The sequence below is a fragment of the Mustela nigripes genome, chromosome 3, assembly GCF_022355385.1.
Source record: "Mustela nigripes isolate SB6536 chromosome 3, MUSNIG.SB6536, whole genome shotgun sequence".
Taxonomy (NCBI): domain Eukaryota; kingdom Metazoa; phylum Chordata; class Mammalia; order Carnivora; family Mustelidae; genus Mustela; species Mustela nigripes.
Genome location: NC_081559.1, coordinates 92,184,465 through 92,205,195, shown reverse-complemented (window position 1 = coordinate 92,205,195; position 20,731 = coordinate 92,184,465). Strand labels below are relative to the sequence as shown.

Here is a 20,731-nt window from a genome sequence, read left to right as displayed (position 1 = left end):
GATTTAATGTATAACAAGAAGAATCAACCAGAAACCTGTGCAGTGACTCTCGCTCCTCATAGGTGGGTCTTTACTCATCCTTTCGCCCTTTCCCTTCCAAGTCCTCCTTCCTGGAAGACAGAGGAATTCTCTGCAAGCTTGTGACCATAAGAAGTGACCGTTTTCCAATTCAGGCTTCCTTTGTGCTCTGTTTTCTTTCTCCACTCTCCTCCTCCCGTCTCCTCCCACGACTTCTCCCCACTTTTACGCACACACACCCACAATCATGTAGACCAAGCAGGCACATTTTTGTTTGCACCTGTCTCCATCAGTTTTATAACTTAAGATACACCAGAAGCAAAATGGGCGTTCAGATTTGGAAACGATGTAGACCATTGGTTTCAATGTATCCTTGGAATCACTCTTTAAGTAAAAACAAATTGAAAACAAAACAAAATAACCCAACAAAAAAACCAAACCCAGTGTTTCTCTGTGCTAGGCATATTGTATGTATATATTACTTTATACTTATAGAATAGTGTGATTAGCCCCTTTTTATTAGTGGGGAAAGTGAAATGTTTAGAAGACTTATAATAGCTGATGTTGCAGGGTCCAGATTTGAAATTGAGCCCAATTTAAAGCATCTATATTCTTTTTGGCTTGAACTTTCTCCATAACTCTGGCAAGAGATTCTTATGAAAACTAGTCATGTCCATTGACTATAATGCTCTGAAAATTTGCCTCTGTGAACTGTGTTTGAGTTTCCAAACTTAGAGTAGCCTCTCCCCTCCCCCTCGACCCTACTGATGACATTTACCTAAATTGCTTTCTTTGGCCTTTTTCTTGTTGCATTGGACTTCTAAGAAAACACCATACTTCTTGGAATACCCTCCAAATTATCCTTTGTACATCTGAGTCTATGTCAATAGGGAGTTGAGAAACCTTGCAATGAGGAATTCTGTTTATGCCCCTCCTGTGCACCTACCATCCCCAAAGACTCTGCTTCAGCAGTCATTAGCCCTCCTCATACTCACTGACTCACATTCGAGAGTCTGATTGTCATTGATTTTGTGCTCCACCAATTTTCAATTTGTTTTTGGTGACACCTGATTGAGTGGCTCCAACCTCTGGGTAACTGGTGATGAGTTGGAACTTGATGGCTCTTAGTTTTCATTTAGATGATGCTTTGCTGAATCCACTGCTGCCTTGTAGCACAGTCCAGCATGGACCCCTTCCCTCACCAAGTGCCTTATATGTTTGTAAAATGCTTTTTGTTATTTAGAGTGCTCTCAAACTTATTTTATTTCCTTCATTGTGAATTATTTGTGGTGAATCTATGAGTGAAGAAACAGACATGGAGAGATGACTTCTGTTTCCAAAGGGAATAGCTTTAGTTTGTTAAGGAAGCAGGCTTCTTTTGATGCCCCTTTTGTAACCACAATGTGCTAAAATAGGTTCTTGAAATCTCTAACTTTCTATATAGGCTGGTTTTGACATAGCAACATCCAGATTATGAAACAGTGTACTTGGAAGATTTCAACCACCCATATAATGTAGAATGGGGCATGAAGACTACTTAACTGCTATCGTAATTCTTCTTGCTATTTAATTAATATTGGTGAAACAGTATTTATAAAGTAGGTATATAAAGGTAATACATGATACCATTCTTGATATCTAAGAAGATAACAAGGGGGTTCTGATTTCTGTTCTTTGTATTATACTGTATATATACTATATATATATGTTCTTTGTATATATGTTCTTTGTATTATACTATGTGACTATGACAGGGTGTTGACACTATTGGAAGCTCAATTTACTAATCTATAAAAGTGAGGATAATCATTATTCTTTAGAATTTCAAAAATTATTTTAATTGGGATTATAAGTACATCAAAAGTTAATAATGTTGACAATTTTAAGACAGAGTTGGAGCCCAAATTTACTTGTAATATTTCCAATTGCTCACTGCTTTCTGCAAGTAAGTATGAGTTTTCTCTAGGATGTATGAAGAGAGTAACTATTTTAACTTTTTAAGATAGTGAAATATAAAATTTAAGTTTTTGAAATGACTCAATTGCTTTCTTTGATCTATTTGAGAACTTTCTTTACTGTCAATGATATTTCATTATTATGATGGCTATTATTAAAACTTCAGTATCAGACTACTGTGTTAATGGTTTTGAACTCGGGTTTGTGATCTATATTCCATTTCACTTGTGATTTCGATTTCATCCCAAATGTAAGTTTCATATCCAAGTAGAAAAGGCCAGGTTTTCACCTTGAATTTTAAACATGTGTTTACAGTATGTGAAGGTTACCCTACAAAGCCTTCTCTATATCATTTCAATCCCCCAAGTTGGTAAAATGGGAAAAAAAATGTGAAAATATATTTACCCCCATGGTACACTACAGCGCTGATTGCCAGGGAAACTCTCCGTACAATGGCATGTCTGATCAGTTATAATGGAAATTCTCTTGGTGGCTTTCGTACACACTTCAGATTTTTGAAATTTATGTAGTGTTCTCCAAATCTTAATCCCCTTTCCATTTTGGTTACAATATTCATATCACCTTGAAAAGTATCTGGGGGCATGCCTGGATGGCTCTTTTGGTTAAGCGTCTGCTTTCAGCTCAGGTCATGATCTCAGGGTCTTGGGATTGAGCCCCACATCAGGCTCCCTGCTCAGCAGGGTGTCTGCTTCTCCATCTCCCTCTGTGTTCTCTCTCAAATTAATAAATTAAAAAATCTTTAAAAGAAAGAAATGTATCTGTGAGTAATTATAAGTGAATTATATTTTCTTAAAGGATATAATGTGTTTGGCTAGATTAACTTTATCCTATCTCACTAGTATTCTTTAGTTCTTCATATTTATCTGTAGGGTTTTGAAGTTTTAAATAGTACACTTACTGTGTGGCAGTAATAGAAAAAATGGTAATTCTGAAATGACATATATAAATAGTATGGGGTTTCTACATTCAAATTATCTTATAATTGCAGATCTTATAGAGACCAAATTCCCACCCCCAGTTTTGTTTTTTTTTTCCCTTGTTTCGGAGGACCCTCAGATAAAATAGAACTTCTCAATTTGTTTGCATGTCTTATTTTCTAGATGGTAAATTCCAGGTTGAAAGGCATATGTTAGGTACACAGCTGTGTTGAGTAAATATTTGCAGGAAATAGGTTTGAAATTTATGAAAAGCCTAGATACATTTGTATTCTCTTTCCTTCCTGTCTCTCTTTTTATCATTGGCACTTTGAGAAAGTTATTTAACCTGAATAAATCAGGAAAATTAAAATAATCATGCAACAACTCAGAAGTTATAGTAAGGATTAATACATATAAGTTATTTAGCACAGTGTCTAGCACCTAAGTACAAAACTAAATTGAAAATAGTGTATATTAGACCAATATTAAGTGCCATCTATGTGATGAATTCTATGTTAGACCTTGGGATATAATGATGAAGAGCCCTTTTCCTCAAGGAATATACAGTTAATGAGGAATGCAGAAAATTTCTAATCAATTTCAACAGAGTAGCAGGTGTTAAAAAGCAAAGGGGGTCGTGTCAGTGTATATTGGCACATTTCCTAACACCTGGGAGGATCCCTGAAGTTTTCCAGGCAGAAAATATACATATGTCAACCTTAGAGATGAGTAAGGGTTAGGTAGGCAGAGTAGATGATGGAGGAAAGGGAAAAAAAGATGAAAGAAAAGATTCAGTGTGAGCAAGAGTCTAGAACAATGCTGTGACTGGAAAGAGCGAGCCCAGGTCAGCCTCCCATGTGGGTGCCCTCTATGTTATTAGCCCCCTCTGTGGAACTTACGGCACTCTTCTTCTGGCAGATGAAGTGGCCAACCAATGATCAGATTCTCCTGAGAGGAAAGGGGCCCAAGGATCTTTGATGGGAGGGGAAAGGCAAAAATAGAGAGTGAGATCTTAGACACATTCTAGGTACAGTGTTTAACCCCTTTTCTTTGGTTTATGGTCAGACTGGGAATGGTGGAAGGACACAAACATTAAAACAGTAACACAGAATTGAGTCTTTTTTAATCTCCTGAGTTCTGAAGAGTGGCCCAGCACTACTGCCCTGCTGGCAGACACCACACTCTCTGCTGAGGTTCTCCTTGCTGACAGCATCCTTGGGGGGCCCATCACACACCAGGAATTGCATTGCACTTTTTTGCTTATGTTGGTTTGGTTTTTTATTTGGTTCTTGGATGGTTGGGGCTTAGAATGAAGAAAGATAAGTAAGATCACATAAATAAGAGAAGGAAAGGAGAAAAAGAAAAAAAGGAATGGTAGAACGATGACGTTGAATTTGTGTGACCTCAATTCAAATGGCAGTTGTCACCTAGGGATCCTCCAGGTGGCATATAGTTAGTTATGACCATATGCTTCCTTGTTTCTTCATTAGCATCTCCTAAATATTGGTGGGCCAGTACCACTTAAAATTCTCTTATTGACAAAAAGCTTCAAAATAATTTCACATTTATAGAAAAGTCACACCATCAGTTTTTAGGCTTGTAACATATACTTTATCTTTCCCTGCCCTGTACATACAGGTACCACTTTCTCCACATGGACACACACACACACACGTATATATGAAAAAATAATAGTATACGTGTGCGTATATACACACTCTTTTTTCTGGACCACCTGCATATGTTGAAGGCATCATGCCCTTTACTCTCTTAAGATTGACTATTCAGGGGCCGCCTGGGTGGCTTAGTCAAATATCTGACCCTTGATTTTGGCTCAGGTCATGATTTCATGGTTGTGAGATGGAATCCACTTGACTCTCTCTTTCTCCCTAATATATGTGTATATTTTGTGTGTGTGTGTGTGTGTGTGTGTGTGTGTGTGTGTGTGTATACACACATATATATTTTTTACATATATAAATTGACCATTCAGGATGCATTTCCCAAGTATAGGATATTCTTTAACATGATCATAGCATAGGTAACAAATTCAGGAATACATCACCGACAATACTTGCAGCTAATCTGTGGACTGTATCTTCAAGTTCTCAATGGTCCCAATAATGTCTTTTCTAACAGTTATAGTCTGTTGTTTACAGTATCCAGACCATATTGCACTTAATGGTTGTACATCTTTGGTCTCTTCTGTCTCTTTCTTTCATGACTTTGACATTTTTGAAAAATGTAGGTCATTATTTTGGACTGTGTTTGGTTATTCTTCCTTCTTCATTCCCAAGCTTCAATAATAATGTAAGCAGATGACACCATTTATAAGACATAAATGGTGATTGGGTAGGCCATACATCATTCTTTTGTTCCAGGGTCTCTGATTGGATTATGAATTTGTACCTTCACTACTCCTTAGTCATAAAATACCAACCAGAAGGACTATATGGGGATGTCCCTGACTATTATAAAATCTTCACCCAAACATCTTAGCCAAGCAAAAATCTCTAGATATTTATGTGTCATCCTAACTTCCTCCTAGCAGTAGGCCAGGAAAGCTTTACCAGGAACATTATTTCATGTTGATGATATGACAGCTTTTGCCCCTGCTCTTGTCAGTTTCATTACACTTAGACATGTGGCATTCCTCTTTCCAATTAACTCTCTAAATACGGTGCACCAGCCCCTAGAATTTGAGCATCTTTCAGGAACTATGTTCTCCTCAAAGGCAGGAAGCTAGGTTGTTCATCATCCTATCCATAACTTGACTCTCCCACTCTTCAGCCTCTGACTTTTCTTGCTTTTTGGTTAGTTTCTAATCCATAGTTCCTTGTGTCTGTTCTCTCTCTCCTTTTCCATCTCTAATTACCATTGTCCAGACTAAATTCTTCCCAGGTTAAAATAAATAGTCACAGTAACCAAGTCACGATTCAGCTCTCTGGTACATTGTTCTTCCCACTGTCCCCCCCTCAATGTACTCCTCAAGTACCACTACTATACAAGTAGAATAGTTGGAGATACTGAAGATCAAATTAGCCCTCCCCAATTCAAATCCTGGATTGAGCACCTACTATGAAATTGTTATATTCTTTGAGCTTCAATTCCATCATCTGTAAAAAGGAGGGTATTAAAAGTATGCCTAGATCACCAGGAGGTTGAAGGGCTTCATGTAATAATCCCCACATAATGTCCACCATAGTACTCGGCATATGTTTGAACTCTAAAATGTTACCTGTTGGTATTTAGGGTTCAAGACAACATTCAGAATATGGTTTCAGTCTCCACTGGTTATTATCCATTTAATGCCCCAAAAGACAAACAGAAGCTCTAAGACTATTCTGCTATATATAGGGTTATATGTCTTTTTGGACCACTCAGATCTGGGTTAAAGTATAGAATAAACAGAGCCCATCACTGTAGGGCCTAGAAATCCAACCTCTGCCCCTTCTGACTGACCAGTAACTTTAGTTTATGGTACTTTAATTTCTCATCAGGTTTGCTATGTTGTCATAGTAAATATTCCTTTTTGCATGCAACTCTTTACCTATGCAAAATATATCATTAAGAGTTAACCACACTTGCAAATCCACAACTCTAAGAATTCAAAATGCTTACATTCATTAATTTCATTAAACTCACTAAGTATCCCAAAGCCACTTTAGTAGACAAAGATTTGAAATATATAGTAACATTTCCTTTATTTTGAAGATGAAAAACATCAGGGGTTCCTACTGATGACCTATAGGAGTTCATTTAAATTCTACATTAAATTTATATCTCCTTTTTTTCTATACTAAGAATATACTTTTTCAAGGACAGTGAAGATAAAAGAAACAAAATATATAATAATTACACATTTGCTTTGTTCCATGTAACACAGAAATCATTCTCAGAAGTATAATACTTCTAGGACCAACATAAGTACCTTAAAATGTCAGTATTTTTTCCATAGGCTTGTGTTTTATATTTGAATTTTATCTATCTCTTCATGTAAATCCTACATGTAAATTTGGCTTACCACAAGTCCTTTTGGACATATAAAACTCTGTGTCCAATAAATCCCTAAGAAAGGATTTCTAGAAACCTCATTCCTTGAGTTCTTACATATTGTCAACAGTTTATGCATGGTATTTTAATTGAAAGCTTTGTTGGACATAAAATTCTTTGGATCATGTTTGTTTGTTTCTTTGTTTTCTTTGTATATCTTTATAATAACTCTGCAGTTTTTGATGGTATGAAGTTTCTTGTCTTAAAATCATATGCATGTGGCATCTGTTTTGACTTACTTTTCTATTTGTTAGTTTTTCTCAAACACTTTTATCTCTTGTTAAATGTTTTTTAATTCCTTTTTTCCATTTTTTGTTTTTCTTGAGCAAAAACAGTTGGTTTTTTGTTCTTGTATTTCTCCTAGTTTTATCTTCATTTCTCAAAATATTTCTTTTATTTCTACTTACTGAGTTCTATCACTAAAAGTCTGTGTTTTTCTAATTATTGTGTTTTTTCATATCTTGTGCCATTTTCTAAATTCTGATTTGTTTACTTTGAAATAGTGGTTTTCATCTGCTTTTCATGCATGTCTTCCTAATATACTTTCTTATCTATGGGTATCCTATTGTGACCTTTATTATCTTTCTTCATAATACTGTTATTTGGAATTTGAATTTGATATTTTCATTGCTTTTTGTTGTTGTTGTTTTGGGGCGGGGGAGGGTGAGAGAGACAGGAGGAGGGGCAGAGGGAGAGAGGGAGAGAGAGAATCTTAAGCAGGCTCCATGCCCAATGCAGAGCCTGAGGTGGGGCTGAATCAAAAGTGGGTTGCCTAAGCAGCTGAACCCCCAGGTGCCCTGTTATTTGGAGTGAGGTCAAATTTTGTGAACTTTTAGGAGGGAGCTGTGATTGAGGATTGTTTTTCCTAATTTCATTTTTGTGGTCCAGGGCTCATTTATTCTTTCTCTCTTTTGTTTTGTTTTTAGTGCTGAGAACAATAGCAGCTTCCTTTTTGAGATTTTCCGGATCCTGTGTCCTTCCCCCTTCATTTACTGGTCCTTTCTTTTCCTTCAGTGCTAGTTTCCCTGTTTTTCTCAATTTGGAAACTCCTCCCACCCATTTCTCTTCAGTGCAGGAAACTGTCCCAGAAAGGAGTTTTGGCTTGTTGATATTACAAGTTCATTGGACTCATACTGTATCAACACCCAAAACCTCTCCATGGACCCCTTATGGTCACCTGCTTTTAGAGTATACAAAATCCTCCTGTGTTCAAGTTTAATTTTTCATTTCGGTGTTTTTGGGTATGTCAGATGCCTCTTTTTTACTTTCTGCTTATTGGATACAGATGTCATATATGTGCTGCAACTTCAATCATTGGTCTCCCTGTTCATAGTTTGTTTATGGGGATAACTCCTCACTTAATTTTACTAAAGCATATTATCCATATGTTTCTGTCTTTGCTCTTCCTATTGGACCGTGTTATCCAAAGAACTTTTTTTTTCATTTCTGTAACCATCTTCTCAGAATTCTTGAGAATATTTTTAAGCATAGGAGACATGAGTAACAATTCTTCAGGTCCAGATTTTTTTCCTATAGAGGTCTGGTCATCCCTTATCAACCTTTGAGAATCAGGGTTTCATTTTTTAAATTTTTATTTTAACCCCAGTATAATTAACATAGAGTGTTATATCAGTTTCAAGTCTACAAGATACTGATTCAACAACTCTACACATTACTCCCTGCTCATCACAGAAACAAAGCAAAAGTAAACTACAAACAAAAGTAAAAGCCTACACCAAAATAAAAAGCTTTGGAATATTTATGAAAACTAGTAAAATACAAAGAGAACCTACTGAATAAGAGAAGATGTATCTGATAGGGGCTAATATTCAAAATATATAAAGGACAACTCAACACCAAATATACAAATAATAAAATTTAAAAATGGACACAATTTTTTTCATGTGTCTGTTAGTCATTTGTATGTCTTTTTGAGAGAAGTGTCTATTCATGTCTTCTGCCCATTTTTTGACTGTTTTATTGGTTTTTTGAGTGTTGAGTTTGAGAAGTTCTTCACTTGATCTTAGCAAAAAGGCCGAGAAGCGATGAGTTTGAGAAGTTCTTTATAGATCTTGGATATCAGCCCTTTATCTGTAATGTCATTTGCAAATATCTTCTGCCCACTTCCCATAAGTGGGCTGCCTCTTAGTTTTGTTGACTACTTCCTTTGCTGTACAGAAGATTTTTATTTTGATGAAGTCCCAAAAGTTCATTTTTGCTTTTGTTTCATTCGCCTTTGGAGACATGTCTTGAAAGAATACTATGGCCAATGTCAAAGAGCTAACTGCCTATGTTCTCCTCTAGGATTTTGATGGATCTTTTCTCACATTAAGGTCTTTCATCCATACTGAGTTTATCTTTATGTTTGGTGTAAGGGAATGGTCCGTTTTCATTCTTCTATATGTAGCTGTCCAGATTTCCCAGCACCAGTTATTGAAGAAACTGTCTTTTTTCCATTGGATAATTTTTCCTGATTTGTCAATGATTAGTTGACCATAGAACTGAAAGTTCATTTCTGGAGTCTGTATTCTGTTCCCTTGGTCTATGTGTCTGTTTTTGTGCCAATACGATGCTGTCTTTGTGATCATAGCTTTGTATGATATTTGTATTATAGCTTAATTGCAGGCAGGGTGATGCCTACAGCTTTGTTTTGTTTTTCATCCTAGCCTTGCCAATTTGGGGTCTTTTATGAAAAAATGTTCAACATCACTAACCATCAGAGAAATACAAATCATAACCACAGTGATATACCACCTTACACCAGTTAGAATTGCAACAATTAACAAAACATGAATCAAATGTCAGTGGGGAGAAAGGGGAACAAGCTGCAAGTTGGTACAGGCATTCTGAAAAACAGTATGGATGTTCCATAAGATGTTAAGAATAGAGCTACCCTATGACCCAGCAATTGCACTTACTGGGTATTTACCCCAAAGATACATAGTGAAAAGAAGGGGCACATATACCCCAATAGCCTAACTATGGAAGGAGCCAAGATTCCCTTCGACAGAATCAAAAACACAAACAAGTGTTGGCAAAGATGTGGAAAAAGAGAATCAGAATTTAATTTTACTAAAAATTTTCTTACAAAGCACTGTGATGGTATCTTGCAAATCTTTTTTACACCTTTTTTCCAAATAAGAAAAGTCAATGGCATTATATATCCATATTTGCCTCATGAGAGATGTGGAGAAAAATAGTCTTCTAGCTTCTCTCAGTGGGACTAATCAATGAAATGAAGGAGAGACTATCTCAGAATGATCAAATAAATTCTATAACAACAAAAAGTATGCATTTTCTGTATCTTGTGGGAGTTGACAAGGCCAGACCATAAAATTATGCTGATTTCCAGACAGGAAGTATGCTGAGTGACTAAAATGCACATATACCTGGGTTTATGTGTGGTTTTACTAAATGGTGTTTGTTAGTAGCTAAGTATTAGAAAAATATCAAATTATACATTTGTATTTGGGTTTCTTTAAAATATCTAGATTAACTGTCATCCTTTATCTGGGTAAATAAAAACTCATTTGTTGATGTGTTTTATTAAGTTAATGATGGATGCTATTATTTTGTGAATTATCATCTAGAATTTATAGAAAATGTGTGAGAATAAGAAAAAAGATTACATTCTCTTTTTATCAGATATACAGATATATGGGGAATTCTTACATTTTGGCACTATGATGGTAGTCCAGGGTTGACCATTTGTCTACTAATGGTAGCTTAGAAATATCATCTTACTGCCTCAGAAGAACCAAGTTATCCCACATAGCAAGTATTTATTATTTACATTCTTTATGCCAAACTTGGAACAAATGTTCCAGAAAATTAAGACATGGACTCTCTTCAAATAGCCCATGGGAAAGAATGAACACACATTGATACATGTACAAGTGCAATGGGAAATGTGGACTAAATGACGATATTCCATTTTTATGGGTATAAGGGAGTCACTGAAGGTTCTCAGATGGGATATCTGATTTAATTTTGACAGTTGAATACCAATATTCAGGTTAGGTCCAAGGGTAAAGGCCCTATTGTTAGAGAGAACAAAAGGTATAAAAGCACAATGTCATAAGAAAGGACTGAACTTTAAGGTAAGTGCTGGTTTTCAAAGGTAACAAGTTAGAAAATCTAGTCTCATAAAGGGGGCTTATTTACCAAAGACTAACTGGTTCTTATTGGTCATCTCTTTCACTAGCAAATAAACTTTAGCTATATAACCTTGATCTTTACACTAAAATTGATCCGAAGTTGACTTTGGGTTAGTTATACACACATCACTTTCTCACTTCATTTAGGAAATTGACAATATGTCTTTATATAAATACCCTAGAGGAGAGGAGATCCAGGTTTGTATTTGAGGAGTCTTGATCCAATAAAGAAATCATCCAGACATAAGCCTCCTTTACCATTCTTTTTTATTTAGCTCCACTCTCTTCTTCCTTGTGACCAAGTCATTATTTTATGAACTTCCTATAACCTGCCAATAGAAAGAAATAAGGAGAAAACACTAACCTACCTATCACTTGTTAGCAGTTGCTAGGGCATTTTTTTAAGTGGAACGTAAAAATATTGCCTAAGATTAGATTGGATTGTGTTTGTGGACTCCAGTCATCCACACTTTCCCCTCTCTATTTCTGTGGATAGAAAATTTGTAGAAGAGTTAGCTGCAGTGTTGGTTTTCAATATATTTATTTCTAGAAAGTAATTACCAAGGTCTACATGATTGTGAATGATTATGCTCAACTGAATATTTTTTAAAAATATTTATTAGAGAGAGAGAGAGAAAGAGAGCACAAGCTAGAGCAGGGTGGGCGGGGGGCACAGGGAGAAGGAGAAGCAGACTCCCCGGTGAGCAGGGAGCCTGACACAGGACTTGATCCCAGGACTCCAGGATCATGACCCAAGCCAAAGGCAGATGCTTAAAAGACTGAACCACCCAGGTGCCCTCAACTGAATATTTTAAAACCACATCCAGCAGAATTAGAGACTAATAGACAATGAGGTCTAAGGGAGGAAATGCCCAAATCTCATCAGGTTACATTCATGGCCTCTTTTCACTCAGGTTTAGATGAGGAGCTAAGATTTAGACTACATAAGTAAATTGTTCAAGGTGACATAATGATTTGATGTGTGCATGTGTTATTTTCTTTTTGCTTTATTTGATGGCTTAGACTAAGCAGGTACATAAATCCTAACATTTATTCATTTGGTTCTCAACACCAAGTGATTTTTTTTTTTTTAAAGGTAGAAAATCAGTAGAACACTAATCAGGGATATCTACCTAGATACCTTCATTTTTCTTTCATTGGCAAATCATTTAAGTTCTTATTCCTTCTTATGAGAACAAACAATCAAACTAATTGGTAAACTAATAATAAATTATTGGTAAGGATTTAGCATGGGATTCATTTGCAGATAATTAACTATAATTACCAGGTTTCACTGGCCCATCTAAAGACAATTTGATACAATTAAAATGTAAAATTAGTTTACGAATATTGACAGATTATCCAACTATAAAGTCACATGCATAAAAAATGTGTTTCAGTGGCTCTACTAAATATTTAAAATTAGCAGAAAATTTTGTGGCATTTTTTGCATATTTCAGTGCAATCCAGTATTATCATTTTGATTAACAACCAAGATCCAGTTTACAGGTTGTGTTCTTGCTATAATATCTGAAAACTAAAAGGAATAAAAACAAATAAAATATCCCAATATAGAAATTATTACTTTAGTGACCTTAATTAAGAGGCTTTTATTTCTCCTGTGGTTTAAGTATCTATTGCCTCTTTAGATTTGGGGTCTGGAATTGTGTTGTTGTGACCTACCTAATGGTATTTAGTGAACAATTACTATGTAAAATACAAACCAATATTTTTAGAGATTGACATGGGAAGTAGAAACCATGATCTATCATTGCCCTCAAAGAGTTTATAAAGAAAGGAAGGAGCCAGGATAATAAAGAAAGAATGGCAGTATCATAAGGGCCGGTGCAGCGCTTAAGTATATGGGTATGTGTATGTGTTCAGAAACAAATCCTATACAGTAATTCCTGAGCACAGGTAGAGAGTTGCTCAGAAAGGAAGAGAAAAATTTATCTTTATTAAAAGAAGGAGTATCAGGATGCCTGGGTGGCTCAGTCGGTTAAGCCACTGCCTTCGACCCAGGTCATAATCCCAGGTCCTGGGATCAAGTCCTGCATCGGGCTCCTTGCTCATCGGGGAGCCTGCTTCTCTCTCTGCCTCTGCCTGCCACTTCACCTGCCTGTGCTCACTCGCTCTCTTTCTGACTAAATAAATAAATAAAATCGTAAAAAAAAAAAAAGAGGAGTGTCAATAAAGCCTTTATTAGAGTTCTGAAGGGGGGCGGGAGGGTAGGATTTAGGACAATTGAAAGATTATTCCAGTAGGGGGAGCTTGAAGGTTCACCATGGGTAGAGCAGCTGGATGAAATGTGGCAGACAGGTTTACCTGGCTCAAGGGAATTATGTGAACTGAAGCTAGAAGAGGACCCATGGGCAAAGTGATAATTGCAGGAGGTCTTTGAAGTTCACATTTATACATTCGTTTTGTGGAAAGGTCAGTACGACGGGCAGGGGGCTCATCCCCTGTGGGTCAGAGGGCCTCCCAAATAAAAGGAAGTTCTGGCATATTGGCAATAGTGATTTTATAATTCTCTTTATATACCTGTTTGGGGGTATATTTTGATTTTCTCATTAAAATCTTCTGTGTAGTTATTTCTATTGGGCTAGACTATCTGAGGGCAAAGGGACCTAGTCTTCCTTTTTTCATTCATTTAAACATTCAAAATGCACTTATCTCTTGCTATGTGCCAGGCTATTTGAGAGCATAGAAAGTGTTAAATTGATGAAAGTAGTGTCTGTGTGCCTCATTCTACATGGAAGATTGCAAAGTAGCCATCACTATGACATAGAAAAAGAGCTTTCAGGTGGGAAAAACAAAGAAACAATTTATAGTGAATCACAAAATGGTTTTAGTTTCTAAATATTATGTTTAACACCTCAGTTGTGTCTTCCCTGTAGCTGTTATACATGTGGCTATACATACACAGATAATCATATATAATTTGCCAACTAACTCTGGGTCCATTCTAACTCTGCCTGCCCTTTGATTTTCACAGTCATGTGATCCTCACTCAACGCAGAGAAGAACCCGCCATCTGCTAAGACCCTCACTGAATTCAAGGACATGTGCTGAAGACTCACAGGTGCGCCCTTGCCTCCTCAATGAAAATTGCTTCCAGTTCCAGTACAATCTAACAGGTACAGTTGAAATCCACAGCAAGGCTATTTCCCCTGAACACTGACACATATACTAATGGGAGAATATATATTTGTGTGTGTGTGTGTGTGTGTGTGTGTGTGTGTGTGTTTTCATTCTTGGGATTAAGGTCTGACAGTAGAGTGTGAGAACATATTGCATGAAAGGCTGAGGATTTGACATTTCCAGTGTCCCTTCACAAAAGAAATGCCCACTCTTGGCATGTAGATCCAGCAAAGCCACCTGGAATCTATGAGTTTCAAGATGCTTAGAAAGAATTGGTGAAGTTTCAGAATAGAGCTGAATTAAGCCATGATAAACCAAAACAAGAAAAATATGCAGCAGAGGATAATTTACCATTTAGGGAAGAATGTAGTCATGCTGTCATAGAATTTAGCTCTTCTATGGCCTTTATTATTTCAAGAAGTTCAAGCTTATAACGTACTTTGCTCTCTGGGTCTCAGTGATGTTTAGGAGCCACTGGGAATCCCATCGCCCCTCATTATTCAGCCACTGCTCAGGTGTGGGCACCACAGTGCCTAATACCACAGTCTGTTTAGTTACCTTGGTTTGCTACCTGTCATTACCTGCAGGAGCAGATATACAAAATACCACCAAATGTGGAGCCGTGTTAAGTGTCAGCACTGAATTCATTACTAACCACCAAACCACCACATGCCCGCAGAGGCAAAGCAGCATCCTCTTGTGAAACCAGTTCCCCACTAAGGTCACAATGGCATGACTGAGATTTCCCACGTAGAAAACTTTATAGGGAATTCTAGGGGCCCATTTGATTGTCCTTATTGGCAAAAGATGACTTAGTGTGTTTGTCCTTTTGCTTTAGCTAAAGGTGCTTCAGATGTTTGATTTGTGTAGTAATTTTTCAGAAATACAGTATAATTTGTTATACTGGAAGAACATGTCTTTAAAATACTGATTTTATGGGGTGCCTGGGAGGCTCAGTTGGTTAAGCAACCAACTCTTGATTTTGGCTCAGGTTGTGTGAGATTGGCCCCTGCGTGGGACTCTGGGCTCAGCAGAGAAACTGCCTTTCCCTCTCCCTTTGCCCCTCCCCGATTTGCACACAAGCACCTGTGCCAGCTTGCATTCTCTCTCTCTCTCTCTCTCCTTCAAATAAAATAAAATACCGATTTTATTACACATGGGCTTACTATTCCTGTTAAACTCATAGATTACTTATCAAGCTTTGAAGATGTATTTTTTAAAAGATTTTATTTATTTGACAGAGAGAGAGGTCACAAGTAGGCAGAGCAGCAGGCGGAGAGAGGGGGGAAGCAGAGATCCCGATGTGGGGCTAGGTCTCAGAACCCTGAGATCATGACCTGAGCCGAAGGCAGAGGCTTAACCCACTGAGCCACCCAGGCACCCCTGAAAATGTATTTAAAGAGGTTCTCAATGTTTATCATCCAAGAGCATTTTTTGTAACTACACCAAAGTAAGAGGTTTTTTTTGTTATTGTTTTGTTTTATTTTGTTTTGTTTTGTTTAAGAATCAGATTAACTGGGACACCTGGGTGCCTCAGTCAGTTAAGTGTTTGCCTTCAGCTCAGGTCATTATCCCAGGGTCCTGGGATCAAACCCCACATCAGGCTCCCTGCTCAGCAAGGAGTCTCCTTCTCTCCCTGCCACTCCACCTGTTTGTGGGCTCTCTCTTTCTCTCCCTTTCCCTTTTCCCACCCCCCTTTCTGACAAATAAATAAATCTTTTTTTAAAAAAAATCAGATTAATTATAGGATAATTCATTCAAACTCCATTATCTGATTTATGATGCACCTATTCAAATCTATAAAATCTTCCCTCATGAGAGAATAATTTGAAAAAAGTAGATTTTTTTGTAATAAGCATATAGTCCTGAGGTACCTCTCTTTCCTTTCTGAGGCACCTTAGTGCCACTGTACTGAAGTATGAAATGATTTAAATGATTGGATTTATTCCTTGAAAATATTTTCAAGTTACATCAAACAGTAGCACTGTTTCTGGGTTCCTTTTCTCTCGGTTTTCACCCACAAACTGAGGATTCCAAACTAGTTTTCCTTTCCCATCCTAGTTAGTGCCTTTCCCATCCTCTTCAGTCAACAGGGACATGGTCTCTAACAAACCATTCAGCTCTTTACTTTTAGAAAGCAAATTTAGGAAGGTAACACACTTTTATTTGGTTGCTTATTAGTTTTGCAATGAAAGAATTGCAGGTGCTCTCTAAAGCCAGCTGCAAATGATTTTAGGGTTACACGTATATAGATATATATACACTGTCCTCCCTCACCAACGCAAATAATCAAAGGTTTGTTGTATTTTGCTCGCATGACCATAATTCTGAAATTCAGTGTGGTGATCCTCTACCTGTAGAGTGGAGCACATGCCAGCTGAGTGAAAATGCCACCTGTGGGCGAGGCGTCAGGACCCGCCTTCTGAGCTGTGTGCGCAGTGACGGCAAGCCAGTTGGTGTGGACCAGTGTGAGCAGGTATGGGTCCATATTTATATTTCACATTTGAGGCTTTCTGTTTCTTAGTATTAGGCTGCAACCTTGATGCTTAATATAAAAGACAACCTGATTCCTTCTTGAAGCTTCGGTTCAGTGAGAGTAAGAAAGAACTGGTGTGGGGCAGTTATACCCCCTTAGTTTGAACTTGGTCAGAAATGACTGGGAAAGGTCCTTTTGCCTTGAGGAGAAGGACTCATTAAAAAATTATTGTTACTACTTTCAAGGACATATATAGATGTACTTAGTTAGTAGCAAACTATTCACATCCAGTGACTTGAATGTTTAGATAGGACTCTGTATTAGGCTGGTAATTTATTTACATATGTGAATACTGTGCCTTGCCTATAAGGTGAACACTGACACTTGTTATTAGAATGTGCTGTTCATTTGTTTAGCAAATGATTGCTAGATAAGTAGCACAGTTGTATTTTTCTTCTCAACCTAAGTTAAAATGCCTCCCTGCCAAGTTCCAGTTAGTGGGTTCTGAATTTTTATAATGTTATGTTTCCTTTCTTTCCTATGATAAACTATGTAGAGCTTGGGCAAAAGCTGTAGTCAAACCTGTTCCAAAGAAGTTGCATATTAAAATCTCTATGGGGACAGTTTAATAGAAGTAAGGATGACCACGTTCTCTCATACTGGTAGAATCACCAACACAGTCTTTGGAATAATTTGAAAATACAAGGTCAGTTAACTCAGGCTTCCACAGAGGCTTCCTAAACAAACTCACAAAATGAAAACTGGTCCCGTTTCTCCTGACACAGGAGAAAACCAAACTTCTCTTCCCTATCCTGACTGAAGTATTCTCCTATTAAGTAGTATAAAAACAGCTCTCTAAACAAACAGGACAGCCATAGACAATAACCCTGAGACCAAGCCATCTAAAATTAGATATCCTATTTGGTGAAATTCTAAAACTGGTTAAGACAGGGCAGAGTTCTGTTCACAAGTGTCAGTGCTTGATTTTAACATTTCATTTAGCCTGTTTCTCCAAAAGTTGTCTGCTTTAGAAAAAATAAATCACCAATGTACAGCAATTCCAAATAAGTTAAAAATCTTACATTTGGTGTAATATAATAAATCTTTGCTTTTGATACAAAGTAAAATGTAAACTATTCAGTAATAGAAAAATAAGTTTCTCTGCTTTTCAAATACTATGTGTTCCATAAATATTTAAAGAATATTAGTTTAAAGAAGTCCCAAATTATTAACCTATCTAGAGTATCCATGTATCTCAAATAGGTTGAAGATCCTATGTAGTAATTTCTCTATTGCCTATGCAGCATGTAATCATGTTCATCATCCATTTTAGCTTGGTGTGGACGTTGCTAACATTTAACATGTGTTGCATGTCAGAGTTTTCCTAAATAAGCACACAGTCTGTGATTTCTGTAACAGGATTTTTCATTATCCTTTCTGTGTTTCTTAGATGACTTATTTTCCTTCATAAAGATCTCTTCTAGTTTGGCCATTAAAAAAATCTACTAATTTTGCCTCCATGCTGGTTTAAGAAAGGACAAGAGGAAAATAAACTAGACCACCATTTTTTTTTTTTCGCAATTTAGAGTATTAGGTTATGTTTTCAACCTAATATGTGGTTTTTAATGAGCACATTTGGGTTGTTAATTTTGTTTTTATTCTTATTTATTTATTTACTTTTAGCCTAGATAACTGTTAATTTTGTGCTCTCTTTGTACTTTTGGCCCATCCAGAAGTGCAAGGTACCTGAATTTAATAGCGAGGCTTCCTCCTGCTTCTGTGCTTGCTCAGCGAGGATGTGTTCTATAACTGTCTGCTTTCCCAGTACCCTAACTGCAGGTCTATTCTATAGCTGAGGATTTTTTAAAGAAGAAATTTGGGCCAACAAACTTTTATTCTGTGAAGTTAGGACAACCATTTTCTAAAACTGCCGCCAGTTTATATAAGAAAGATATTTTTCCATACAAAGACATAGAAAGATTATTATCATAGAATAAAGTTTTTCCCATGAAAGGTGATTTGGTAGAACAGTGATAGGATTTCTGCATTAAAATCATATTTTATTTCCATCTGCAGCGTAACTTGGAGAAGCCTCAGAGAATGAGCATTCAGTGCCTGGTGGAATGTGCGGTCAACTGTCAGCTCTCGGGGTGGACAGCATGGACCGAATGTTCAAAGACCTGTGGCCATGGAGGTATTTGGGTTCCCTGTGTTTGTCCCCAGTAAACACTTTGGATGATGATTATGATGATGATTTTAATTTTATTTTTTTAAACTAGGCTCCATGCCCAGTGTGGAGCCAAATATGCAGCTTGAACCTCACAACCCTGAGATCAAGACCCGAGCGGAGATCAAGAGTCGGTTGCTTCACCAACTGAGCCAACTAGGTGCCCAACAGTTTGGTTTTTAAATACCTTTCTGGATGCCATAGCTTGACAAATGGGCATAAGGCACGTTGGCCAGTTGGTGGAGGCAGTGTGAGGCTGACCCAGAGGGGAAGACAGATAGAACTTGCTTTGTATCAGTCCTTTCTGTCAAGGTAGAGGTTGCAAGCCTGACCTGGCCACAGTGGCAGACACCAAAAGCGCTGGTAGCCCAGTGGGACACTGTTTTTTCAAAAGGTCATAAATTCGAGGTACCTGGGTAGCTCAGTCAGTTAAGCATCCAAATCTTGAGTTTGGCTCAGGTCATGATCTCAGGGCTCTGTGCTGGGTGTGGAGACTGCTTAAGATTCTCTCTGTCCCCCTCTCTCTAGCTACCCCTTTCTTGAAAAAAAAAAAAAAAATACTGGCCTTCATAGTTTTTGAAATAAGTATGTCTTTTGTAAGTAATTTTGTGTCAGACAAATCCCCAAATCAAAATAGCTTAATATACCAGACTAGAGACTACTTTTCCGCTCATATAAAAGGGTTGTTTGCACTTTAGAAAAGTCAGTCAAGAACACAGGTTGATGGAGGATCTATCACTGTAACATGACCAGTTGTCTCTGGAGGGTGCCTTCCAGTGGGCTCTATGCAGGGTTTGATGGGAGGTAGCATACATCCCTTCCATCCATATTATACAAAATTTAGTGCCATGTTCCAGCTCAATGCAAGACGGTCAGGCAGCAAATGTAGTTTCTAGATGGCCAGTCACTTCTCAGAAATAGTGTTCACTATGGAGGAAAAGGAGTATAAATCTATAGTGAGCAGATAGAAACCATTACCACAAGTTTCTAGGACCTCAGTGGACAAATGATATACAATAGCAAGGAAAGGAAACTGATACTCAGAAGCTAGGCAAATGGATATATAGGTAGCACTCCAGCACCAGACTAAAGTGAGGTCCAAGACCTTGTCCCTGGAAAAGAGCTCAAGAAAATAATTAGAAAGCACAGACTTGTGGTTTAGGATAGGACTGTGGTTCTGAAAAAGATTCTAGCTTATTGTAAGGTAGATATCAGAAATTTGGAGTAGGGTCCTAGGGAAAAGTCTTGTTGTATGGTTAGGTACTAAGCAGAGGAGAAGGGAAGAATTGCAAGTTGCAGGAATCATGGAATCAAAATGGAAGGAAGATATAAGAAGACCTGGATCTGATTGCCAACAAAAATATTTGGGACAGATTTCTAGAAGTGACTGGGCTACTGGCACTAGAATATAGGCTGATTTCTAAGCTACCTCCAAACAAGTCACTGGAGTTACAGATAATTCTCTGCCTCCGTTGGGATTATCTGAGGAACTGGGGCAAGATGCAGCATGGAAAAGGGGCCCATATGTGAACTCAGCTATCAGATTTTGGAGGGCAGAGCTGAAAACAGTAGTCAGGATCTGTACTAGGAAAAATGTGGCTAAGGAAATTGAAAACTATTTCTGCAAAGAGCATCATTCACAATGAAAATATGAGAGTCACAAGTCCAGTGGTGACATGCCATATCCTGTGCAATTGAGAGCCTGTAAAGAATCTCAGGAAACCAAATGGAAAATCTGAAAATCTCAGTGATTGACTGTTCCTCA

The 20,731-nt window shown here is 37.4% G+C and overlaps 1 protein-coding gene across 1 annotated transcript in view; it reads left to right on the top strand.

The window, feature by feature from the left end:
* Positions 1-20,731, top strand: part of THSD7B (thrombospondin type 1 domain containing 7B) — a 717,646-nt gene that overhangs the window by 672,837 nt on the left and 24,078 nt on the right. Inside the window, exons 17-19 of the mRNA XM_059395498.1 lie at positions 14,118-14,259; positions 16,624-16,739; positions 18,816-18,933. Coding sequence (XP_059251481.1) covers positions 14,118-14,259; positions 16,624-16,739; positions 18,816-18,933 — 376 coding nt within the window. The remainder of the gene's footprint in view (positions 1-14,117; positions 14,260-16,623; positions 16,740-18,815; positions 18,934-20,731) is intronic.